This window comes from Camelus dromedarius, chromosome 25 (assembly GCF_036321535.1).
Source record: "Camelus dromedarius isolate mCamDro1 chromosome 25, mCamDro1.pat, whole genome shotgun sequence".
Classification (NCBI taxonomy): domain Eukaryota; kingdom Metazoa; phylum Chordata; class Mammalia; order Artiodactyla; family Camelidae; genus Camelus; species Camelus dromedarius.
The window spans coordinates 7,848,356-7,876,109 of NC_087460.1; the positions used below are offsets into that span (position 1 = coordinate 7,848,356).

The window sequence follows — 27,754 nt, forward strand, 5'->3', positions numbered from 1 at the left end:
TGTTGTGGGAGCTCTGTCACTAGACAGAAGTCACCTTCATGGCAGTGCTGCGGTGCAGACACCTGAGGTTCAAAAAGGAAGTAAAAATGAAAAGGTTTTGTATATCTGCGTGGGAAAGAACAGCTCCTCAAATAAAATCTGACAACTGAGTGTGTTGCCACTGCACGTCTCTGAACTTTGCAAGAACACAATGTCTTGCTCAGATGTCTTGCTGGAGAGAGGAGACAGCCAAACTTTAAAGAATGCCACCGTGAAAGAGAGATAAGAAATCCAACAGATGATAAAACTTCCATCTGAGACAACAGAGTTAATAGCGCAAGAAGATTAGGGCTTTGAAATAAGTATGACTTGTATCATCAAAGGAATGTGAAAGCTTAACACACATTATAAATAAGAATAAACTAGAGATTGTGGAATTTCAATTGATTGTTGAAGTAATTAAAATGCTAAATTAATTTGTTGAAGAACAAATTAATGAACTGGGAGACAGAGCTAAAAAATTCTCCCAGAGCAGAGCCTAAATGGGAGAGATGGGATGTATGAAAGAAAAATCAAAAGGTGTGGAAGATAGGTCCAGAATTCTAACTTTAATAAGAGTTCCAGAAAGAGAGAATACACAGTAAAGAAGAAAGGCAGAACGTTTTAAATATATCATTCAGAGAAAGCTGTGTCCTCAGATCGAAAGGTCCCTACAAAATCTCCACAAATAGTGTGGAGTTTGTGAATAGAAAAGATAAAGAGAAAAATGTTTTAATTTTCCAGGGAAGACAAATAGAATGCCTACAAAGGAAGGAGCATCAGATTAACATCAGACTTCTCATTGGCAACACTGTTTTAAAATATCAGTGCAATGTTATCTTCATAGTTTTAAGAGACAGTAATTTTTAATCTAGGAGTCTTTTAGGACCAATCAAACAGAAGAAAAAGATGGGGGAACTTTTCCTACCAGACTTCCACCTTTAATATGAAGTCATTAAATCAGTGTGATATTAGTGCATGGATGGACAAACGAACAATTAGGAACAGAACAGAGACCTCAGAAACAGCCCCATCCATCTATGAAAACATGATTTGTATAAAACTGACACTTGAGATCTATAGGGAAAGAATGAACTATTCTATCAGTGATGCTGGCAGATGATGCCCATTATACATATTTAGGATTCCTAACTCATATCATGTAACAAAAATGAATTCCAGATAAGGACCCAATGTGAAAAATAATTTTTAGAAGAAAAAATTGGAAATATTTTTTATGGTCTTGCCTTTTAGGGCAAAAGGAAGTCAAAAACCCAAACCAAAAAGGAAAAGAATTGATAATTTCAACATTAAAATTAAAAAAAAAGATACAAATGTCTGCTTATTTAAAGACATCATAAAAATGGAATGTAACAAGAAGTTATAATCTGAAAGAAGATACTTGTAACATATGAAATATTACACAAAGATTAGTATCCAGATTACATGAAGAACTCCTAAAATCAATAAAATACAAATAACCCATTAGAAAAAAAAATACAAAAAATAAAAAATTCACAGAAAAGAAAAACCAAATGAGAAATAACAGTATGGTGAACCTTGCTACGAATATAAAAACCCAAAGAAAAACAAAGTGATTCAATGTTTTAGCCAGTTGGCAAATAAATAAATAAATAAATGTGAAGATACCATTTGTTGGTGAGAACGTGGAGCCATAGGACTTATTATGTACCCCTGGAAGGAATGTATATTGGTATGTCCACTTTGGAGAACAGTCTGGTAATGTTTAGAAGTTATGAATGCACATAATCTAGGGCCAACGATTCCGCTTGGAGGTCAATACTTTAGAGAAACTCCTGCCATAGTAAGTCTTGGATGAGAATGTTCCGAGCAGCATAGTATAAAAGTAGAAAAATTACAAACATACGTCAGTAGGAAAATGAGCAGTTAAACTGGATTCTATTAACAAAGAGACCCCTACAAAAGAATCTGATTCGATTACGATTAACTTGAGCTACACGTTTCATATAGCAATGGCTTTTGCAAATGTATTGAATGAAAAAAGCAAGTTGCTGAAAAGAGATATTCAGTAAGATATCGTTTATACAAAGTATAAAACAGGCAAAAGAGTATTATATATGATTCAGGGTACATGCGTAGTACTTAAAGCATAATCAAATGCATGGAATGATGAGCACCAAATGTAGCATGGTGTTTACCACTAGCTGGAAAAGAGGAGTATGTGATCGCTAAGAAAACGGACCAAGATAAGTCACTATAGAGAATTTGAATCAGATAACTGAAATCTTGAACATGTATGCAAACATACATGCATATATGCTTGTATCAGCAAGAAGAGAAAGAGCATTCTTTTCAAATACACATAAAACATTCATGAAAACAGCATGTTTCTCAAACTGTATACCGTGGGTGACTGAGTGGGACCAAGGATAGGCCAGAGGCTTTTGGGGACTGTGGCCCGACTCCCACTGGCATCCTTATCTGGGTATCTAAGTTCCTTTTAGTTTACCCCAATTAGAGGCACAAATATAGTTTTCTGTATGTACCACAGCACCAAAAATTTTGGGGAGCAGGTACCTGAGAGTGAAAAAGTGCTCAACAGATTTCAGGCCACCAGCAATGATTATAAAATAATACAATTAGAAACTGAGGCTAAAAAGAACCATCCCCAAAGCTCTCTACGTACATATATATTTATTTATTTTTTAAATTAATTTACTTATAATGGAGGTAGTGGGGATTGAAGCCAGGACCTCTTGCATTCTAAGCACTCTTTCTACCCCTGAGCTATACCCTTCCCCCACTGCCCCCATACTTAACAATTAAAAATAAGAAGAGACATTTAAATAATTTTGTCGAAGTATAAGTTGCAAATTATTTAGAATTGAACAAAAGCCCGTGGAATGCGATGAAAGAAGAAAATCTGTAGCTTTAAATGTGCTTTTTAGAAAACAAGAAAGACTGAAAATAAATGCCTAGGCTTTTAACCCAAGAAGCTAAACAAAACAAAACAAAACAAAGCCAAAGAAAGTACAAGGAAAAAATAATAAAGATAAAATGGGAAACTAATGAGGGTACATGCTTGCAGTCTATATTTTTATTAGCTAAACATGGCAAGCCTAAAATTAAGGAAAAATAGAAAAGAAGAATAGGTTCTTGACAAGAACAAGCAATTAGATAAACTTTTGGGAAGTTTAGTCAAGAGAAAGGAAAAGATAAAATTAACATTGGGATAAAAAAGAGACATAATACTCACAAAGAGGAAATTTCGAAGACTATAATATATAATGTATACCAATATATTTAACAAAATAAACAATCATTGAAGACTACCTAAATTAAAAAAATTGAATCCATAAGAAGCAGAAAACCTGACCAGACCCACAACTGCAAAAGAAATGGACTGGTTGTCAAAGAAATACCTAGCAAAAATAAAAAACTGAAAAAAGAAAAAAAAAGAACAAAAACAACAACAACAACAACAACAACAACAACAAAAAAAAAACAAAGAAAAGAAATACCTACAAAAAAGGTACATGGCCCAAATATTGTACAATCAGTTCCCCCAAGTAGTCAAGGAGCAGATGTGTCCCATCCGATTCAAGCCTTTCCAGAGCACAGAATGAAGTGGAAATCTATCTGATTCATTTTATAAACCCAACTTAACTCTGATACCATCCAGGACAAGGACAGCACAAGAAAAGGAACAGGCCCAATCCCAAATGGAGCAGGGAAGAATCAGTCACTCAGTAAGTAGATTTAATGTAGATGTATTCTGAAAAAGTAGTGCATCCTGAGTGATTAGAATTTATTTTAGAATGCGAGAATGATCTAAATGAAAATGTGACTAATTTACTACATTAACAGATTCATTCAATAAATGCTTACTGAGCCTCTATTACATGCAAGGCACAGTTCTGGGAACTGGCAAAACAGCAGTAAACCAACAGCCTTTTTTTTGTTTTTTGTTTAAATCCATTTTGTTTATGAAAACACTGTTGTACAAATCATTATTCTGTAATTCTTCCATCTGGGTAAGAAAATAATTACTTAAGTAATAGTATTTCCTAAACTAAAAATGAGCAATAATTAAAAATTAATTTTGAGAAGAGATTGAAAAAAATCATCTCTAGTTCAATAGCAAGTCTGACTGAAAGCTGAGTCGGCCCAGAAGCACACCTGCTCTGTCAGGGTAAAGGGATCGTGGAGTTAAAAAGTACGTGGGAGGACAGAAGGAGGCAAACATTTGGATGGATGGGTATTTCTTATAGGCCAGGGGAAAACCTTTGGTTGGAAGGAATCTGGGGTGGTCCATACATGCTTTCTGGAGAAGCAGGAGGAAGCAGTCCCCGTTGGACTGACTGACACAAAGGACCATGACTTAAAGAATGAGGCATGTGATGATTAATTTTATGTGTCAAACTGGCTAGGCTCTGGCTAGGCTCTGGTGAGCATATAATGAGGCTCAAGGTCTACTGGAGGTCAAGTCTTCTGCCTTCTTAGATTTAGCTGGTTCTAACCAGTTCTGGTGGCCTCCTTTTTTTTCTCTTCTGAAGGTTTCCTGTAAAACACTTCCCCATAGCTTATGTTCACTCAAGGAAGCTGGGGGTTAGTGTAGGAGGCTAATAGTCATGGTAATATTTCTACTAGGAACAATTTCCCAAAATTTATTTTGACTATCACTCCTCATACCATTCACAGATATTAATTAAGTTCACATTAAGAACCTGGATGAGTCTATTATTATTATCAGAAGACACAGAAAGGCAAAAGCCGTATTGATAGATTATTTGATTACATGATGTCAGGACTACAAAACACCATGGGTAAAATTAAAAGACAAACAATTTAATGGAAGTAAATATTTGCTGCATACATAGCAAGAATTAGTTCCTACATCATAGTAAACCTTCTGTATATGGATAAGAAAAAAAAGGCAACCCAATAAAAATATGGGCAAAGGAGATAATGAGAAGATATCTGTATAGGAGGATATGAGGGGGAAATGACAAAACAAAAATCACCGTGAATATATGAAAAATGCTCAAATTTACTTATAATCAAGGAAGTGCATTTTAAAATGGCAGCATAAAATTTCATAGTATGGACATAACAGAGTTTAACCATTTTCTGACTGGTGAAAATTTAGATTTTTTTAACTTATTACATACAATGCTCAGTGAACATCTCTGTCTTTGCTTCTTACATCTATGCTTTTGAGATATTAAATCTTGTAAACTTAAACCTTGAGTATGACAGCAAACATCTTGGTATCTGAGCCCCAAATAGAAGTTGCAAATTATGTGAATGTACTCTGAAACTTACCAGCAGAATGTACTTTGTGTTTTATTCTTAATCATGTGCTTAATCTAATACACTTAGGGACTACTGGAACCTTTTCTGGTCAGATTAATTCAAACAGTCAGAAATTGTTCTCTTTCCTTGAAATAAAGCTGATTGAAGGATTACACTGTCTGAATAGCTGTTGGATTCAGAAACTCCTTTACAAAGACTTACTTTATTTTTAGCTTTAAAAAATATCCGTGATTTCTTTTGGATTAAAGGTCTAAACATGCATGTTCCACCAGAGCCTTACTTTTTCATTCATCATAGCTATAGCTTGTTTGTTGCTCATATAAATGTAAGTTATGTTCCAGGGAGAAGAAGTTGCTGACCCTCTGCCTGGGAGGGAGAGAAAATATTTATCAGATTCAAAATAAGTGTGTCTTTTGTTCCAGCAATTCCAATTTTAGGAATCTCTCCTACAGAAATACTCACCAAAAGTAAACACACATACACATACTCACACGCGAGGATGTTCACTGCACCATTGTTTGTACTAAACAATTCAATTGAAAATATGATAAATGTCCATCAATAAAGGAATAGTTAAACAAATCATGACTTGTCCATACGATGAGCAACAGCTACGTGTATCACCTTGGAAAAGTGTCTGTAGAAGAGAGGGTCCTGGCAGGAAATGGAACTGACCCCAGATGGTTCAAATGAAGAGATTTTAAGGAAGGGTTTACTTACAGAGGTTGGGCAGTGTTAAACAAATTACGCCATCTGGGCGTACCCACAGACTAGCAGTAGTGGAAAGCTATTACCAGTCCTAGGGCTTAAGGTACAAGGTACAAGGGAGAGAACATAAACGATGGGACTCCAGAGAGATTTGGAACCATAGAGGCAGGGCCAACCAGTGAAACTATAGCCAATGAGAGATTCAGCTGTAGTCATCCCTTGGTATCCATGGGAGACTGGTTTCAGGACCCCCTATGGATATCAAAATCTGTGGATGCTTGACCCCATATAGTTGGCCCTCTGTATCCATGGGGATGTGGAACCTGCAGATGTGGAGGGCTGACTGTACTGCAAAAGACAGAGCTGAAGTGAGGGAAAGCAGGGAAGGAATACTGTGACTTCATTCCTCCTGCTCTGATCTCCCGTGGGTATCTCCCACTGGCTGGACCCATTCAGAAGCATCTGGTAAGGGCGCCTGAGTGAGGAGGTACATAGGAGTCAACCTGCTGGGGTACAGAGCAGGCAGAGGAAAAGGGCCAAAAATAATCTACGGGGATATTGAATGATTAGCACAACATTTGTGTTATATTTTTTAAGTGCAAAAAAAGCAGTATAGCCATATATACAATATGCTATTTTTGTAAAAGAAAATCACAACCACATATTTATATTGTAAACATTATGGAAGAACACATAGCAAACTATAAACTTTTGTTTTTGAGCTGTCACTGATTTTGCACATTTTTTTAAAATTCATTTTTTTGTTTTTGTTTTTTTTCAGGGTAGGGGTAATTAGGTTTATTCATGTTTTTAATGGAGGTACTGGGGATTGAACCTGGGACCTCGTGCATGCCAAGCACACACTCTACCTCTGAGCTATACCCTCCCCCTCCAACCTATGAACTTTAATATTACTTATAAGGGATGAAAACAGCTGGAGAGGGAAAACTTTCTAACTCCTACATTTTTATATTATACGAATCTATGACAAGAAATATTACTTCTGTGATTAGAAAAATAAAGATAAGCTATATTTTCCATGAAAAGAAAGCACTGTTATGCCTAAGATGAAGATGGTAGGAGAAGCCTTTAAATGGTTATTAAACAGTTAATTCACTTAAGGGCATTGCATAAACACCTCCAAAAATCTATTTTTTTCATGTTAAAGTAAAAGAGTAAATCTTATATGCTGTCGTGTTGGTTAGTGTTCTCTGTTGCAAAGATCAGAAAGCAAGATCCTTCAAAGAATAAAAGGGGAGTTAAAAAAAAATAAGGATGTGGGATGGCTCAAGGAACAGAAAGATGGCAAGAAATAAAAATGAAGACTTTCTGTTTGCTTCTCAGGTCCTTGTCTCTTTATTTTTCTCAGCAAACTTTCTCTGCTCTTTGGGCATATAACGGGAAAAATGTAGCTTCTACACAGATCTTGAGTTCCATATTTCAGTTCCAGCCACTGAAAAGACTAACTTAACTCTGTCTAGGTCCAAATTTCAAAATCCTAGGAGAAAGACTGGCCAAGTTTCATTCAGATATCCACCTCTGGCCCAATAGGCTACAGTCAGTAAAGCAGGGTCATGTAACACGATACGGACACAGATCCTGGAATCCTCTGGATGGAGATAAAAAACTACTTTTACATCAAGAGTGAGGCGTATGTTCCCAAGTTATCTACTACAGTTACAAAAGGGGCAAGAATGTTAAAAAATTGATCAGCTAAAAATCACTTTTGAACTGCCCCATAGCTGGGAAAAAAAAAAGGTATTTCAGAGAGAGCCACAGACAGGCAATAGTAACACAATGATGAAAAACAAAATCAGCTGGTAAACTGAATAATATACTATCAGCATAATAAAGTACAAATGAACTATTTAAAAGCCTACAGGACATCAGAAATTACAAATAGTCACTGGTTTGGTACCAGTAACTTACATTTGTACCCAAATTTCTAGGTCTCAAAAGGATTCCACATTCATTTATAATTTAATCAAGAAAACTCTGTAATGGCAATTGAGGTTCAGAGAAGTTAAGTGATTTCCCTAAAGTCACACAGGAACCGCAGACTCAGGATTCAAGCCCCATATTTTCACTGTATACAGAGAGGTCTATCTTATAAGATATGCTTCCCCTCTTTTTCAAAGGTGGTTTAAACTTTTTTTAGCATAGAAAGTAAAAGCAGAAATAATTTTTATAGTAATAAATTCGTAGGGGAAAAAGTGGATTACAAAAAGTTATTTTCTCATCTAATTCAAAAGCAAATGATTTGAAAGGCCACTGAAGGAACTTTTTTTTTTTTTTTAATAAAGCAAGTAACTAGAACAAGAACAATCCATTTTCAGGGTGTTGGAAGATACGATCCACCCTTGCTTCACTATAATGTTTAATGTGAAATGACTAAATTCTTTTATGAAAAATAGGAATTAAGCAAAGTTAAAAAACAATATCTAACATTCTCTGATCTACAAGAGACATGCTGAAAATGAAACTATTCAAGTATCTGAGAGCTGAAGGAACTCTTAAGATTTATTATGCCTCTGTACCTACAGAACCAGCAGGTGTTATAATCAGGAGGCAATGATTGCTGTATATGTCTGAGAACTTGAGAGATAATGACTGAGCCTGGGAAAGGAAGACACAAAGGCAATAGTTTCGCGGTGTCCTGGGAGATAAGAGAATCTTTATGGCTACCGGAGGGATGTGGACTCAGCTGCAGTCCTTCTGGCACCAGAGGAAAAGGCATGTGGTAAAGAAGTTATGCTGTAATAGGGCCCATGGGGCAAACGCTTCTCTATAAATGAGGTAATGTATGTTTCACCCACACGATCCCAGGTGTGCTGTGCAGGTGTGCACACCTGTGGAGGAGGAAGTGCAACAAACTTAAACTGGCTTTAGTTGATCACGTTAGGGAGACGGGGGCAATTTGAGAGCTCCCGGTGTCAGATCTGTCCAGAAGAATAAGAAAACAAGATTACAGTTTTTTTTTTTTCTGGAAAAAGGCAATTAAGACAGATTCTTCCTTTAAACATAAGAATCCTATGATGAAACAGCGATTTTCAAGATTATATTATATTGAATTAAAAACAGGTAATTGATAAGTAAAACAGAGTTTCCAGAAGTAGCTGTAAACAACAGTAACAAATCAGTGTAAGACAAAGACAGCAATAACAAATCTATAGAAAAGCATGTTACTGTTTTATAAAGTGATCAGTCTGGACAAGAATTAGCTTCAGAGGGGTTGGGTATAGCTCTGTGGTAGAGCACATGCTTAGCATGAATGAGGTCCTGGGTTCGATCCCCAGTACCTCCATTAAAAAAAATAAAATAGCTTAACTCACACCATGCAGTATAATAAACCCCAGGTGGGTCAAATTAGATTTAAAATTTTGTGGATTTCTTTCTTCCTTTCTTTTTTTATTCCCCCAAGCGTCAGTTTCCCCCTCCCTAATACACCAACCCTATCCTCATTTCCTAGTGTGAAATTTCTTCTGTCTGACCATATGTAGTGTTGGCAGGAGGGTGAAGTTCAGTTACCATCTTCTATTTGAAAGCTGAAGGTGATTGACCCTTCTTTTATCTACCCAGTAAAGCCAGGGGATGAGCATCTGACTTAAGCTCAGACAATCCAGTGATCACTCCTAGGACTTTGGTTCTTAAGCTGATGCAGTGAGAAGAACAGCGGTTGGTCAATGGCACCCAGACAGACCATTCCAGCCACAAAACAGCTGCTGAACTTCCAGCTCTGGTTCTCCAGAGCTCCTTGGTCCTGCCCTACTCTCAAGCATGTTCCCTTAGATTCTCAGCAGTCGTTTGTTTTTACTAGCCAGAGTGAGATTTTCTCTATCCATATGGAGACTGCAAGTTCAAAGAAATAACTGATGGAGGAAAAGACTATATGAGATCATTGGTGGTGTCACAGTTCATCCTGAGATATCTCCTTTACAAGGAAAACACTGTGGTAGATGGTCCGATGGTTTGCATTTCTCCCTCTTGCCTCCCCCTAAAGGAGTACACTTCTCCAGCTCAGTGATGTTGCACATGACTTGACTGACCCCTAGAGTGTAAGAGGATGTGATGGGTACCATGTCTGAGCTGAAGCTTTGAGAATGATTTGTCAGTTTTGCTTCCAAAATATATATTTTACTTCATCCACTCCATTCTTCTACCAGTGCTGTCCAAACCCATGATAATCTCGTTCACCTACTTCAAAGCCTTCTAACGCATCTCCTGGCTTTTAGCTGGGTGCCTCTGAAACTCACCCTTCACACAGCTGTCAGTGATGTCAGATCTAACCTTGCAAGACCACAGATTAAAAGCCTCTGATGGTTCATCCTCCCCCGCACGGCATCTGAGAGCCATCCCGATTTACCTCCTATGTACCCCTTCAGCGTCACACCTGGATGGCACCTGGAACACCGCACCATGTCTTTGTCCACTCTGTTCCCTTAGCCTGCCCTCCTCTCCCTCCTAACTTTTGTCTGGATAATCACTTCTGTTCGGCTCTCAAGGCTCAGCTCAATGTCAGTGCTTCCAGAAAGTCACCCCCAGGGCTTCGTAGGCATGCACTTTTCCTGGGCTCCCTTGGTGCACACACTTCCAGTACTTCCCACACAGAGTTGAAATGATTTGTTCTGTGCGTTTCTCTCCAGTGGACTGCCTCCATCCTGGAGGGCAGATATGGTGTCTTACTCAGCTTTTTTATCCTCAGAATCCATCATGATGGCTGGCATACAGTAGTTATTCGATCCATGATCGTGGAGCTGACAGAAACCCAATAAATTAACCCTGAATATAAGGAAACTTTGAGTTGCCTCATAGCCTGCAGCAGGGATCCTTACAAAGCTGATGGCATAAACTGGTTCTTCTGGAAAGCAGTATAACATGTAGCAAAAACTATGACCATGTTCATTCTCCTTCACTTGGTGTTTTCCTGTTTGTGAATGCTCCCCAAAGAAATAATCCAAAGGGGGAAAATTTACACAGATGTTCTTGGCAACTCCAGTTAAAATAGGGGAAGAAAAAAAAACTGGAAGCAATCCAAGTGTCTAATAGGGAAATGACTAAGCAAACAATGGGATTATTACATAGCTATTAAAAAAGACAGAGGTGAGGACTATGTCAACATAGAGAAGTGTGTATCTGCAGGACCGTTAAGTGGAAAAAAGAACACAGACCAGTGTTTAAACACTAGTGGTTAAGGATGTGGGTGTACATTAACGAAGATCAGAGGCCAATTTGGAGAAATGAAAATGGCTGGAATTCAGTGTTTGCTGGGTCTTTCCTTTCCTGTGCAAGTTCCATGAGTTTATGACAGTAAAAGCTGAACATCAGGCAACATGGATAGCCTGAAAGTCCTCACAGAATAAGGGCTCTCAGTTACCTACCAGCTTGTAATTCCATGCTAAATTCTCAACAAATTATTATAAAAATAATGACATTTCTCCAAGAGAACAAAACACTTTTCTTTAATTCAACAAGCAATTTTGAGAACTTAACTATCTGCTATGCTTATGAAATTTACCAAAAAATATGGTAAAGCGTCCCAGGTGGGTATGTTATTATTTTAACTTACTTTTGTTTATTTGGATGACTGTATATATTGGGACCTAGTACAAAGGAAAGTCTGAAAGACCTTTGGCCTAAACCTCACGTTCACAAATTGTCTCAGTTTTATACTTTCGATGTTGTCTCCGAAAGGGGGTCTATGTACAGTCGCCGAGGAAAAACTGCTAAGGATTAAAAAGAAAAAGTCATCATCACATCACTTTAAACTTGTGTCACATTGTCAATGTAGTGCACTCTTTTATAAATCCAGTGGTTATCTTGTGAATAAGAGTTATTGACAATGTAAGACATATTACACTCTCATTAAAAGAAATAAACCACAATTATTTATATCTTCTTTTAGAATTTCTTCATTTTTAAAAATTCACTGAGACCCTCAAAAAATGGAGGTGACCCTGTCTTCTCTAGACCTCTGGGAGACCCTAAGCATAATTATCACTTTATCTTTAAAATGTGATCATTTTAACTAAGCTAATGGGTTGTTCATAATCTCATTATATAGACACCTAACGTACAAACTGCTATCTACTAGATGGACTGTTTCTGTTGCCCTGTAACCAGTGGTCAGAAAATTCCCAGCTTCTACAGCAGTGGTTCACAGCCCTTTCTGCAGGTCAGAGTCAACCTATGTTTTTCCAGACCGCACTCCACACCTCCTGACCTAGGCTCTCCAGGGCTGAAGTCTAGAGATTCCTATACTTAAAAAGCTTTCTTCTTCTTCTCTTTCCTGCACTGTATTTCCCTATGGTTCCAGGACTCCGAATTCAAGTTAGCACTGTGGTTTAGTTGCATCATGGGTTTAACAGATCTGAAGGATAGCCTGAGGGTCAACCAACATTTTTAATATAGCCTCTCTGAGGTGATGTGCTACAAGTCCCCCAAAAAACAATTCAGAAAAGAAGTCTGAGGATGCAGTCCACAGATTTTGGGGAGAACTGCCTATGAAACACTTTGGATCAAAATACCTCCAATTAGACCTCAAATTTCTTACTGTGCTTAAATGTATAAAAGTAAATAAACACTGAATCAAAAATGTTACATTCAAGTGTCTGTTCCTTTTTTTTCCTTTTAACTCTATTTTTTACAAATTGAAGTATAGTTGATTTACAACATTGTGTTAGTTTCAGGTGTACAGCATAGTGATTCAGTTACATACACATAGTTTGTTCCGATTCTTTTCTATTATAGGTCATTACAATATATTGAATATAGTTTCCTGTGCTATACAGTAGGGCCTTGTTGTTTATCTATTTTTATATAGTAATTTGAATCTGCTAATCCCAAACTTTTAATTTATTCCTCTCCCACCCTCTTTCCCCTTTGGTAATCATAAGTTTGTTTTCTATGTCTGTGAGTCTGTTTCTGTTTGGTAAACAAGTTCATTTGTATTATTTTTTAGATTCCACATATGTTATATTGTATAATATTTGTCTTTCTCTGACTTACTTCACTTAGTATGATAATCTCTAGTTCCATTCATGTTGCTGCAAATGACATTATTTCATTCTTTTTTTATGACTGAGTGGTGTTCCATTGTATATATATACCATATCCTCTTTATCTATTCATCTGTTGATGGTCATGTCAATCTTATAAATGATGTGAAGTACCAGGTTTTTACAGGCAGTAAAACTTCAACAAGCCCAAACTATCAAATGATTGGATTCTTTTTCCCTCATGAAAACACAAATCTGAAGAAAATGAGTCTACCACACAGAGAAAAACAAATTCCAGGATGTGGGCTGAGGTCAGTACACACGCTGTGCATTCTCCTGCACCTTCTCCTCTTCATCTCCTAGTTCTGTAGCATGATTACTGATGCTCTGGAGATGAGTCTCTCTGCATCGCAGCAAAATGCACCATTCATGACATAAAGGTTTACTCGTGTTCATCTAAACCGAAAACACATAAGAAAATGTCCAGGGAAGTTGGAGGAGCATATAAGAACCAAAGAATCAGGGTACATTGTCTCACTCCCCATGCTGCCCCAATTTGCCTGACCTTACATCCCCTTTGGAATGATTATGTCTATGGGGTCAAAGGAAACCACTTTCCTACAGGTAGATACTGAAGGCATCTGACTAAGGGTTATGTTTATATTCTGAGGAGATGTAACCAGGATATTTGGAAAAGGAACAAATTCAAAATTAAGTTCAAAAGGACCATGATTTTGAGTAGCAGAAAATGGCATTGTGTTGCTCAGTACAAAGCCTAGTTATAGAGGTGGAGGGTTTAATTGATACAGCTGTTGAGGCTTTTCAGCTGCATCAGAGAGTTGAGGCAATAATTACCGACGTGAAAAACCGCTCCAGCCTTCCTGATTCGAAGGTGAGAGTCTTGGAAGAAGGATGATGTATCTGGGACCCTGTAGGAGGAGGCTTCCAGGCTGAACTGTTGCCACCAATCTGAATGCCCCAAGAAAGCACCCACGGAAGCTTTTCCTTTGATTTTCCTCCCCTGAATGATCCAGAAAATTGCCCTTCAGCCCATGCTTCACTAACGTGGGACAGAATGCGCTCAAGTAACTATTGCCTGGGCTACAGCCGCTGCTTCAGATGAAAACCCAGGAAGCCGAATCCCCGCTGCCACTGAAAGTTTATAATTAGCTCCTTGTGCAGCCTGACCCCACTGGTTTTTCTGACGCATTTGGCTCAAAATGCGTGCCCTTTCTGAGACCTCCAATATCTTCCCCGCAGCTGGAGATGCCACAAGCTGCACGCAGCACTTCCTGTGGGTGTGGCCTCGCATTCTTCAGGCTGCAAGCTGAATGAATCACGTGTTTCAACCACTCGCAGATTCACAGGGCTTTTTAAAATGCAGGGGTAGATCAGGAGTGGGCTTTCTCAGACATAAGAGGGTCCCCTCCCTCCTTTTTCTTTTTAAAAAATGATTTTGTAACGGTGGCCTCTCCAGAAACTCTAATTCGTCGGCCTGGGTGCATTTGATGTCCTCCCAGATAACGTCATCAGCTATTCTCAGGAGAGGAAAGGCAGGGTATGCCCCCTGGGACAATGACAACACTTGTTTCAAGTTGGGGAAGAGCCTGTGGTTCTTTTCCTGCGTTTGGGGGAAAGCGAGCACACAATGTTCATTTCCTAAATACGGGATGTGCTGCGAGGCTGGCGGGTCATTTTCCACCATGTCATATCCTTCTGGATGAAGGCAGCAGGGGCCAGTACAGGAAACGGCAAATTCTCAGAATGAGACCAGGCTTTCCCAGGGCGGTCATTGGCTCTCTGTTACTATAAAGTCTGCTCATACAGAAACAGCCTCAGATTTTTTCTTTCCTGGAGATAGCCAGAAGTGAATGGTAAGTGGGGAGGCCAGAGGGAGACTATCTGAGAAATAGCCATTGGATTTGTAATACAGGGGTTATATCCTTGGTCTATTATATATTTTGAGTGACTTTGTCTCATTTTGCTGAAAGGTGTCTTTATCTGGAAAATTGTCAGTGGTGGGTGGAATTATGGAGGCATGCAAATAAAATTAAGACCTAGGAGTCAGGAGACCAAGATTCTAGACTAGGCTCTATGAAAAAGTAGCTGCCTCTAGAACATGTGTATGTTTCAATTTCCTCATCTTCCAGATGAGAATAATGATGTCTGCCCTGATATCTCTCAGTAGTGAAATGTCCTATTTCTATGGCTTCTTTGCCACTTTCAAGAAGTTACTGACAATGAAAAGTAAGGTGACTATGAAGGGGGGGATTTCTGGCAACTAGGAAGGATGTATTTTTATCAGGATGTACAGTTCTCTCTGTTAGTCATCTTCAACTGGCTTCAATTCAACTTGGTACAGGTAGCCCTCAGTGAGTTGTTAAACAGAAATTTTGGCCACTTCTTAAACTTTATTCAACCATGACTCATTTTTAAAAGATGCTTTCCTGATAAAGGGACATGATGGTATTAACTGAATATAATTCATTTTAATTAGCAGTCATCAGAGAGTGAGATTTCTGAACACATTATGAGCTCTAGTTAGAAGAAATGAGGAAAACCACATCATAGGCTTGATTCTAAGATAAGAGCAGGGAAGAGAAACAGGCAGAAGAGCTGCTTCAGGTGAGCATCTAACGTAGAAAGATGTTTCTTACTAATGACAGTTTGACTTTTGAGTTTTGGGTGACTGAATGTTTTTCATTCATCAGAGACAAAAACAAAAACAAAAACAAAAACAAAAAAACAAAAACTGTTACTGCAAGGCTCTTAGGATCCAAATCTTCACATAGGGGAAGGTCTGTATAAACAGGTACAACCGACCACTTGCAAAGTACTACCTTTCTAACAGAGCAGGGGCCTCGGTATTGAAGTAGACTTCTAATACCACCCCGCCCTTATTTAAAAGATAAGAAAGCCAGTCCATCCTTGGCGTTCCCTGGGAGAAAAGCGGACAACAGCATTACTCCTATTGCCCTATGCACATTTAAGGTCCTGGGAACTTGGGGGACTTGTCCCAGATTACAGAACGGGTCTTTGAGAACTTGACACATGACTCACTGGAAAATGACCCGTTTCCCCTTGCGTGGCAGTAGCTGTTGTGTTTTGACTCCGGGCTAACCGCGTGTCGTGTCCCCGCAGGCCATGGAGGGGTCGGCGGCCCGGGAGCTGCAGGGCGCGGACGCGCTGCGCCGCTTCCAGGGGTTGCTGCTGGACCGCCGCGGCCGGCTGCATGGGCAGCTGCTGCGCCTGCGCGAGGTGGCCCGGCGCCTGGAGCGTCTCCGCCGGCGCTCCCTGGTGGCCAACGTGGCCGGCAGCTCCCTGAGCGCGGCGGGCGCTGTGGCCGCCATCGTGGGACTCTCGCTCAGCCCGGTCACCCTGGGGGTCTCGCTGCTGGCGTCGGCCGTGGGGCTGGGGGTGGCCACCGCCGGAGGGGCCATCACCATCACGTCTGATCTCTCCCTGATCTTCTGCAACTCCCGGGAGCTGCGACGGGTGCAGGAGATCACGGCCACCTGCCAGGACCAGATGCGGGAGATCCTGAGCTGCCTCGACTTCTTCTGCCGCGGGCAGGGCCGCGGGGACCGCCAGCTGCTGCAGTGCGGGAGGAACGCCTCCATTGCGCTGTACAACTCTGTCTACTTCATCGTCTTCTTCGGTTCCCGCGGCTTCCTCATCCCCAGGCGGGCTGAGGGGGCCACCAAAGTTAGCCAGGCTGTGCTGAAGGCCAAGATTCAGAAACTGGCCGAGAGCCTGGAGTCCTGCACCGGGGCCCTGGACGAGCTCAGTGAGCAGCTGGAGTCCAGAGTCCAGCTCTGCACGAAGAGCAGCCGTGGCCACGACCTCAAGATCTCAGCTGACTAGCCCGCGGGGCTGTTTTTCTGAGAACATCTTTTCTCCCTAAAGACCGAGGCCAGAAACCAACCCCTCTGGGATGCTCCAGATTTGTAACTCCATCACAAAAACACCAAGTTGGGTTAGGACCTGAACGCAAAGGACGGGAAAAACTGTTCTTGAAGGGGGGGGGGGAGGTTGGTGGGGGCATGTCCTTCCATGTCCTTTCCCATCACTGCAACATCCTGCCTGGGGCTGAGCGCTGGGGACTTTTTACTTGCCTGATCTTGGTGGAATATGTGACCTGAAAAAAAAATTGTTGTGGCGTCCCTGCCCCTGCCACCACCCCAGTGGTTTGAGCCCAGGCTGGAGAGGGTACAGACATGGCCACCCTCTGAAGTCATCAAAATGCCTGTAAGAGGAGACACTAGCTTTAAACCCTCTCTGCCAGAGTTTCTGAGTACAGAGAACTCCAGAGTCTAGAGCAAATCAGACCCTCTCTGAACTGTGTAGGAGGGTTCAGGATGCAGCAGGGGCACCCTCCCCGTGACACCTGTCCCCTCTCCTCTCAGGGTGCCCACTCACAGATCCAGCCTGGGGATGGAGTGGACCTTCCTGGATGGCTTCGTACTCCAGACCTCCAGGTACTCTGAGAGGGGAGATGAACTAAACGGTCATTTAAGTCCTGTCCCCTTGTGGGAAGAAACTGAGGCCAAGGAAGAGGAAGCGACTGCTTCATTTACTTACATCATAGTGCAGAGAGGCAGCAATGGCTTTTAAGTTAGTCCTGGGTTTATTCTCCCTGAGACTTGGCTTCCTGATCTGTAAGATGGATGCTAAAACCTCACCCTGTTGGGAGTTATTAAGTGAGATAAAGTGCCAAGCACCAAGTCTGGATCACCAAGTGTGGCCCCTGGGCTGGCAACATTAACATTACCTGGAAACTTGTTAGAAAGTCAGATTCTTAGACTCAACTCTAGACTTGAGGAGTCAGAAACTCTGGAGGTGGGGACTGGCAACCTGTGTTTAAACAGCCCTCAGGGTGATTTGATGTCTGCTAAGATTTGAAAACCACTGCAATAGGTGTTAGTTTCTGAGCCCCTAATGAGCTTTCACGAAGTCTGTAGCCTCTTTAGGGGCTCCACGGTCTTCAGAGTCACTCACAGAAGGTCAGGGACAGACTGTGTCCCAGAAGTAAAAGAATGTGCGTGGGAGCCGGCTTTGTCAGTGCATCCTGGTGCAATTTCCCCCCAGGCGAACTAAGGGCTGTAACACAATCAACCCTTTAGAGGGCAGTGTTAGCCACTCGTTGTAGACACCGGTACAGAAAGGAATGTGAACTTAATGGAATCTGACCTTTATATTATCTTCTCTAAAAACCTCCAGACCGTGTTTTTTTTTTTTTCTTCTTAATTTATTTTAACTTTATTTAATTTCTTTTTATTATTTGCGTTTAATTTTATTTAACCACAACATTAGGGGGAAAAAAAGTAGGGAATAGCAAGTTTCTGAACGGGGGACTACTGAGGTTCTTGTCGGGAGATGAAGTTGAGTTTGCCTTTCTAAGATGGGGCCTTAGCTGAAAACAGCATTGCTTTCCTTCAACAAGACTCTCTCCTTCAGAGGGGAGTTTTTTTTTCCCCACAGTGTTTTCAATGATCCTTTTAAGTAAATGTGGGAAGTTCTGGATAGAGAGACCAGGAGCTGAATTTAAGCTTATAAATGGAGGTGTGACTTAGTGAATATTGAAATGATACAAGCATATTTATCCTGAAGGTACTTTGCCAGCAGGTATCACTTGATCTGAAAAGCCTTCCCTATTTAGTTTGGGGGAGGGGGACCCAATTAGAGGCATATGAAGGAAGTACTTAGATTTTGGAAGCCTGATGTCTGGTGAAATTGGGTCTTATGGACAATAGACAAACTAGCTTTTGTTATGGTGGTGATGTCTTATATTTTCACTCTGGGAGCTATAAGAAATCTGTAAGCTGTCTCTAAGAAAATACTTCCAATTTCTTCAATTTCCATTCCTACAACTGTACTGTTGAAAAATATGTTGAAAAGTCTTTGGGACCATACACACAAAAACTTGGCTTTATTATTTAATTATTTAATATGCTTTAAATTTACTCAGTTGACCCCCATGCTTCCCAATGATGGCAGTGTGTCTGAGGAAGTGGAATTTCAGTGCTGGGGAGATGGATTGGTGTTTCTGTATTTTTTTTTCCTATAAACTGCAATTGATCTGTATCCTGATTTATTTTAAAGTTGGTACTTTTTTTTTTTAAATGGTATCATTTCCTAGATTACCTTGCACACGTGCTAGTGTTTTAGATCGCCAGAATGTACTTCACATGGTTGTTTATATAATGGTAAAAAGGTACAGTCACTCCCTAACTCCATCTTTTATTAGTGCTTAAGTGTGAATTAATTTCCAATGCCTGAGCTGTGCCCTAGAAATAAACCGGGCACTTTTGGAAGCAGCAGCAGTAAACATTTCCTATCAGTAGGGTATTTTGAGTGTATCAAAATCTTACACTGCTGAAGCTATAATTTCAGTGACCCACTTTACATCTAAAGAAGGATGTCTACTTTGGAACAGTACTTTGCACATTATGGGAGCTCAGTAAATGCAATTGAATAATTTAGTGAATTGCTTAGCTATATTAATAGGAATTCGTTAATAATGACAGATCATCCATCTTCTTATGTGTCTGTTAAAAAGATGGATGCCTCTCCCCAGATTTAAGTCAAGTTCAGTTAAATGGATCCTAGAGGCAAGTATTTTATTTACTTCTTTTGTGGGAATGTGAACAAGGCTTTTCCTTCAGGCCTTCATTCTATAAACAAAGAGATTGAAATGTTATGTTGTAAAGGGAAGAAGAGAAAGGAGTATTTAGATGACAAGTGTACTTCAGAAAAATATCTGAGTTTGAAAAATAAATATGTTTATACTAAAGGTTTAAGTGCTTCTGTCGGCTTCTGGGGTTTTCAATCATTTGGATTGTTTCCTTTCACAGTAAAGGAGATTCATTTGGTTCTGCATGTCAGGGATTCAATGAAACTAGATTCTACTCTTAAAAAAAATAATCCTTAGCAAACATTCTGATTCTAATCTCTTCGATGCATTTGTGCTCAGGCACCTGTCATTTCCAATGTGGTAAATGTCAAAGTCAAAAGTATTTACCGGGAGAGAAAAAGAGAGAGAAGAGTGGTGTAGGAGCCACTCCAGATCAGATACGTCAAACAATTTGTCAACTTGATATAGTTCTCACTCAATGCCTTGGTGTGAAAAGAAAGTAGATGGAATTGAGACATTGAGATAAAGGCATTGTGCAGAGATAAATGGGGATACAGTTAAATGCAGCAATTTTCGAATTCCACATTTTTTTCCCTCACTGCAGCAAAATCAGTCCTTTCCTTTTATTGAATTAAATTGCCCATTCCTCACACTTCTTGATCTTCCCTGTAATTAAATCCCTAATCTCATGTTAGCCTGTGTATAAATTAGTGACTTTGAAAAAGAGCAGAGATTTAATCATTTTTACTTAGAATATTCAGCATCAAACAGCATAAAACCATTTTTAAAAAGTAATCTACTCATATTCGGGAATTCTGTTACTGTCTAGAAATCAGACACCCAACAGTTTCAAATCTTTGAACATAACAACCTGGGAAATAACTGAAAGGAATCCTAGAATCAGCCAAATTAGTCTTCATAAAACCCAAATGCTAGAAGCAGAAAGGGATGGGGAGGGGCAGCATTTATATTACAAAGGCAAAACTTTTCCAGAAATCTCCAGGGGACTTCACCTTGCGAGTCAGTGATCTTGCCCATGCCAGGCAGGCTGAGAAATGTAGAACTTTTAGCTAGGAACTAGCTGTTCCCAATATACCTAGGATTCTCTTTGTAAAGACCAAAAGGAGGGTGGACATTGGGTAGAGGGGCCAGCAATCCAAACAAAGGCCCGATAGTGGTTGCTGCAGTCGGTTGAGAACTATTGCCCTGGAGGTGATCTCACTGTCAGAGTGCCAGCCTTGGAGTCTCCACTCTGGAAACATCCCTGAATCTGGGTGTTGCCCTGTTAATGACTGTGCAACCAAAAAAAACCAAAAAAACAAACAAAAAAACCCCGCTGTGTTGGCAGGATCCTGGCTGTTTGCAAAGGCCAGCCATGAGCTGGGATCCTATCTTTGCTGAAGCATATGGTATTCCTGTCATAACAAGTATCCTTTTAGTTAATTGCAATAAATCTCTCCTTGTTGAGTTGACAGGAGGTTGGGATGTTGTTACTTTTTGCTCCTGGCAGACTCACAGGAGGGAAAGTAAACCCTGCTGTGGTTTGGACTAGGACAAAGAGTGAGCCCTAAGATCTGGAAATAATCCCTTAGCAACCAGAGCGTTGTTAGGAGAGGGGAAATTGTGCTGATGAAGCGAGACCCCTAAGGGGCCAGGAATGAATATTAGGCATCCTTAGCAGCCCCCACAACCCCAGTTCTGAGCGGCATTAGCACTGGTTTGTGGAGAGAAGACCCTCTGATGTGGTCTTGCTTGCACAGGTGAAGCTTGTCCATAGGAAGCTACATCTGCAGAGAATGATGTTTAATCCCATTGTACGTTTCCAATATAACTCCAGGGCTGGGAGTGCCGGCAGGCCTGCAACCTGATTTGCTCCAGAACTTTTGCAATGAGTCATGCCCAAGATCACTGCCTCCCAAGCACACCGGGCAGCCATAGCATGGCTTGTCCCAGCATTTGTGTGGATCCAGTCGTTAAATTAACCCAAACAACTGTAACCGAGATAAGCTTTTTCTGTGGATGGAATTGGGGAGGGGAAGTGATGTCCAAAATCTTTCTTTCAGGCCCCAAATTTCCTTTGCCAGACTCCCTGGTTGACATGGAGACGTTTATTAAAACTGATTGTGTTATTAAAACTTCACTGTCAAAATGTCATCGAAGAACAATACTTTTCTCAGTGCTTAAATCAAATGCCATTTAGATAGTAAGTATAGAAAATAAATGTGGGTATTTAAAGATAATAATGATAGTTAACATTTATTGGAAACTGACTAGGTACTGTTCCAAGTACAATTTGACAAGTTTTATCACACAATCAATAAGAAATTAAAACGTAGTTTTTGCAAATGGCTAGTATTTGCAAAAAGTAACATGGGTGCAATTTGAAAACTGATCAAACTTCAGCTTTGATTGTAAACGCTTATGCATAGATATTTTGTAGTGCTGCCCCAGAAGTCACAGACATGGCGAGGTTCTTGTGAACAAAACACCTGAAATGGAAGCATGTGATTAATAAGAGCATTTTGCTAAGAGCTGATGTGCCAGGACAGACGATATTGACAGTAACCACACAGACATGAATAAAGGAATTACTGGTTCAACAGGCCTTTCCAGATCTTGTATAAAAACCTCTGAAAATGAAACTTCTTGGGGTCGTTCCATCGAAACTGCCGCTGAAACTGCTGGTCAGTTTTCTTCCTGTTAGGGGCGCGTGCTCAATTTCAGCGTGGTAGCTATGCACTACAGTGTTGGATGTTTGTGGCTGAGTAAACAGGTCTGGGCAGCAATGGCTCTAAGTGTCAGAAAACTATTCAAAATGATAACGCTTTGTGGATGATTTGTTTTGAACGTTGTTCCCTGAGCTTTTGTGTAGGAAACACTGTCAATTGTTGGATTTTCATTCTTTTTAACTTCTCTGCAGTTTCGACATTGTTGACTACCCAGTTCTTAAAACACTCTTCTTTCTTGGATTCTGTGACACCTTTCTTATATGTCTCTCTGTTTAGCTTCCTTGACCATCTTCTTCCTCCTCTATTCCTAAACTTCTGACCAGGCTGCCATCCCTCCCACTTCCATCGTATATTCTGATCCTTCAGTCCATTCCCAGTGTTTCACCAGTCCTGGGTTGGATGTTGGTGTGAATGAAACCAGTGCTAAAGGATTCTCTTGAGTCAGTTTGGACTTGTTGAGTACTAGATGAGATGAAAACAAAGGTGAAGATCACCAAGTAAAGCAGGTACAGGGAGCATGTTCAAAAAATGAAAATCCGAGTTGTTTCTTCCCACCCTGATCCCTCTCACTGAAGTGCTATGCTTTGATTCCAGCCCAGTGTAGACTTGCACTTATCTAGAGGTTCAAGAGCAATCTTTGTGTCTCTTACACAGACTTATCACATGACACCTTTAATTAGAGATATTTGTGCCTCCTCCAAGGCTCTGAAGGACAGAAACAATATCTCAGATATCATTAAGCCTCTCTACAGTGTCTCTCCAGCTCCTGCCCCAGGAGATGGGATGTAACATTTGTGGAATGAATGGACAATGAACAGGCATCTTCATCCTCAAGGATATATGGGCATTGCTTCTCAGCCCAACTAAAGCTGAACATATCCTGCTTCTCCTCTACAAAACTGGCCCAGTTTCACAACCTTTCTCCCTCTGTCCAAGGCTGCATTAGTTGCCTACCTTGGGAACTCATTGTCGTCTCCAAATCTTCCCCTTCCATATTTCTCTGATAGACCTTTGCCAAGGTCTATCCTTCCTATTAAATGTCTCTCCAGTGCATTTTGATCCATTCCGCTGCTACCATAACCCATGGAGGCTTTTACTCTCTGACGTTTGCAACAAGCTTCAAACTGGTTTTCCCGATTCCAAGTTCTTTCCGCTCAAATTCATGCTATATTACATCCTTGATTCATTTACATGAGTCACAGGTTTCTTCCTATTCCAATCTGACGGAACATAACCTGATGTAAAACTTGAATCTGAATTTGAGTACACATCCCAGAGAAGGGCTGAGTTCCTGTGACATTTGTTATATTTTAACAGTGGATTGTGATGGGTGATATTATGAAGGGCTAAGATGAACTTAATCCTGTGGTTTTCCTGAAAAAATAATGAAGTAGTTTATGGACTTTACAAAAAGAGCCAAATCTGGAAGAACAGGTCCAAGGATGAGGGTGGGGAGAGCCTTGGGAAGCGGGGGAGGTGGAAAGCAGAGGGCCAGCAGCTGGCAGAGGCAGGGTTGGGCCATCACTAGTGAATATCCTCCATGAAGCCGCAGGCCACGTGGTTCTGAGTGACCTGTGGGAAAGGATCAGACCCTCCCGCACCAGCAAAACAAACTGTTGGCAGGACCTCCGATGGTGAGAACCAAGAGCAGAGAGGAAAGTTAGTTCTATGTTGAACTTGACGTCCCACCTCCATAGGCTCTTAAACCTGTGCGGCTGGTGTGAAAAATGCAGGCCCAGCCCTAGCTCAGCACTGTTTTGTAGCTGAATCGTAAATCTACGGTGCTGACGATGAAATTCTCAACCTCTGAAAGCTTTCTTCCCCAGGGAGGCCTCCTTTTAAATGTATGTTATCCAAAGAGGAGAAGACTTCCAAGGGCCCTGGGGTACCCGTCCCACCTCTCCAGGGTGGCCAGTTCTCTAAGCTTCGTCTTGAAGTTGCTAATGCACATTTACCTCTCAGAACAGGACTGGGGGACAGCATTTCTCTCGATGTGCAGGGGCTGTTAAGAGAGGTTTTTCCTTTGTGTACTACCGTCAAATTGGACCCATCCCCACACCGCGGCCTTACACGTGGAAGGCTGCTGAGCTGCTTCTGTCCTCACCAGGGAGGAGCAATCTTGGCCCAGGGTCATAACCTTTTCCAGAAGCTCAATTTAGTTTACGACGTCCTTCACACACAAGCATGTGACCTTTCCCCATCACAACTGCTGCTTTAGCTCACTGTGTTTATCCCCTCCCATACGCACTACGCTCCTCCAGACACACAGATACTCATCCATGCAACACAATATTTATTTAATTTTTTAATCAGACTTTTTTTTTAAATGGAGGTCCTGGGGACTGAACCCAGGACCTTGTGCATGCTAAGCATGTGCTCTACCACTGAGCTATTATCTCCCCCCAGAAAACATTTATTTAGTGCCTGCTATTTGTGAGGTATATTTCTAGGCACTGAGGCTGGAGGAGTGAACAAAAACAGTCAAATATCTGGGCTCTCATGGAGTTTATACTCTAGTGCTGACAGGGAGCACAGACATAAATAAAGAAATAAATGTCTGGTTTGTGAGGTGGTGTGTATTTGTTTCCAATTGCTGCTGTAACAAATTATTGCAGATTAAGTGGCTTAAAAGAACACACACTTTCTTACAGCCAGAAGTCTGATGTGGGTCTCGCTGGGCTAACATAAAGCAGTTGACGGGGCTATAATCCTATCTGGAGTATCTCAGGGAGGATGCGTTATCTTGCCTTTCCCACCACTAGGGGTGGCTGCATTCCTCAGCTTGCAACCCTCCGATTCCCTCTTCAAAGCCTGCAGTGATGGGTTGAGTCCTTCCCCTTGCACCACTCTGACCTTCCACTTTGAGGACCCTTGTGGTTATATTGGGACCACCTGGACGACCCGTGGTACTTTTCCTATTTTAAGGTCAGCTAATTGGCACCCTTAATGCCACCTGTAATGGGATTCCCCTCTGCCATGTAACATAACGTGTTCACAGATTCTGGGGACTAGGATGTGGACCTCTTTGGGGTCATCATTCTGCTTACCACATGGTGGTAAGTGCCGTGAAGGGAAACAAAGCAAGGAGGGGGGAGAGTTGTGGGGGATGGAGGGAGTGGCATGGGTTGCAAGGCCTTGATGACAAAGTGACATTTGAGTGAAGACCTGAAGTTGGTGTGGGAGAGAGTCAGGAGGGTATCATGCCAGGAGCAGGCAACAGAAAGAACAAGGACTCTGAGGCAGACACATGCCCAGTATGCTTGAGGAACAGTAAGCAGCTGGGCGTGGCTGGAGTGGAGCAGGGGAGGGGGAGTGCCATGGGTGATGAGTTTAGAGGGGTGTTGGGGCCAGAGTGTGTAGGGCTTCACAGACGGTTGTAAGGACTTTGATTTTACTCCGAGTGAGACGGGAAGTCATTGGAAGATTTTGAGCAGAGCAGTGATCTGATCAGACTGATATTTTAAAAGGTCCCCTTTGCTGCTATATTGAGAATTCCCAGTCAAGGGGTGTGTGTAGAGGCAAGAAGCCTAGTTAGGAGGCAGGAAGACCAGTTAAGAGGCAACTGCAGTAATGCAGGTGACAGCTGTTGGCAGCTCGGATTGGAGAAAAGTAGTCAGACTCCAGATAGACTAAGAAGGTGGACCAGCAGGACTTGTTGATGGATTGGCTGTGGGAGGGGAGAGAGAGAGAGTTTTGGCCTGAGTAATTCAGAAGGATGACCCTGCTATTTCCTCCCATGAGGAGGACTGGGAGACTCGAGTTTTGGAGGAGTATAAACAGGAATTCAGTTTTTTTTGTTTTTTTAATGGAGGTACCGGGGATTGAACCCAGGATCTCATGCATGCTAAGCACGCACTATACCGCCCCAGGAGTTCAGTTTTAGGATGTCAAGTTTGAGCTGCCTGACAAATCCGGGAGTGATGGATGGTTAGACAGTTGAATGTGCAAGTCTGAGCTCCAGGAAGGAGCTAGAGGGAGCTAGAAACTTGAGGATCCTCAGCAAATAGGAGGTGTTTCAAGCCGTGAGACTGGATGTGACCACTAAGGGAATGGGTGGCGAATAGAGCAGTCCAGCCTCAGCCCTGGTCCTCTGACATCTAGAGTGAGGAGCGGGTGGGGGTGAGGGGGGCTCACTGGCAAGACAGGAGAAACACCAGGTGTCTGTGGTGTCTTGGAAGCCAAGTGGAAAGGAGTTTTCAGGGAAGACAGAGCCAATTCATGTGCTTCTGTTGGAAAGTGTGGCTGCAAGATGCTGTGTTTTATGCTTATTATTTCATTGTGGCAATGGCGCCTGGACTGCCAAGGAATTTCATAACACCTCCATTTCTAACGACTGGTTTTCTAAAAAATTGTGTACGCATTAAAAAAAAACCAACATTGTATGAAAGGAATATGAAACAACCAGGAAATCAGGAAATGAGTCAAAGCTGCCTTTCCTTCATTACCCACCCCACAGTATGAAGTGAGCTTGGAACTCGTACCTCTGTGGTTTGTAAGGATTGTAACAGAACATCTGAATTTCCTGCTTGTTGTTCACTTCAGGTTAAACCCATTTCTTACATATTTTATTTACATCTCAGAACATCTTTGACCTCTTCACTGTAATTCTCAACCTGAGACATCAGATTTTTTCAGGTACTGGACATTAAAAATATCTCTTATTCTAAAGATCCAAGGATGCGGGAGTGTATAGCTCAGTGGTAGAGCGTGTGCTTAGCATGCATGGGTTCAATCTCCAGTACCACCATTAAAAAAATTATATATATATATATATATATACCTAATTACCTCCTCCTAAACAAACAGAAAATAAGACCCAAGGATGATAGTGAACTAAGGGGTTCAGACTAATGTTTCAGGGGCCAAATGGCAGGTTTGGTAGAGAAGGTGGCTTTACTGCCAGACTGAGCTGCTCCTGGCCACTGCCTGTGGGGTGGTGCCCACTATTGGAGGAGGGGCTGGCTGCAGCCCACCTTCTTAAATGGCCCCAGTCCAGGTCAGTTTCACCATCCCCCTACCCCAGCCCAGATTCAGGAATTCTCTGTGATTCATATAATTAGCAAACAAATAGGTTCTGGGGATTTATTCATACCATCCCACTCTCACGAGACTAGTCTGCAAACCATCCTCATTTATTCATTGAACAAGGATTTGCTGAAGGCGTATCCTGGGCTAGGCAGTAGCACGGATGTGGCAACTCCTTTCGCAGTGCTGAGAGTCAGCTGGGACATCAGACAATAAGAAAGCTCATTCTGGACCATGGTGGCAGTGATGGAGAGGCAGAAGAAGTGGAGGGACTCGAGGTAAATGTGAGGAGCCGCGTCTGCAGGACTTGCTGGTGTGGAGGCGGCAGGAAAGGAAGAGGTGAGATG

General features: G+C 41.4%; 1 protein-coding gene across 1 annotated transcript in view; it reads left to right on the forward strand.

The window, feature by feature from the left end:
• Positions 1 to 19,812, forward strand: part of APOLD1 (apolipoprotein L domain containing 1) — a 39,593-nt gene extending 19,781 nt beyond the window's left edge. The window contains exon 2 of the mRNA XM_010986238.3: positions 16,161 to 19,812. Within this exon, the coding sequence (XP_010984540.2) occupies positions 16,161 to 16,883 (723 nt within the window). The 3' untranslated portion in view covers positions 16,884 to 19,812. The remainder of the gene's footprint in view (positions 1 to 16,160) is intronic.
• The last annotated feature ends 7,942 nt before the right edge of the window (positions 19,813 to 27,754 follow it).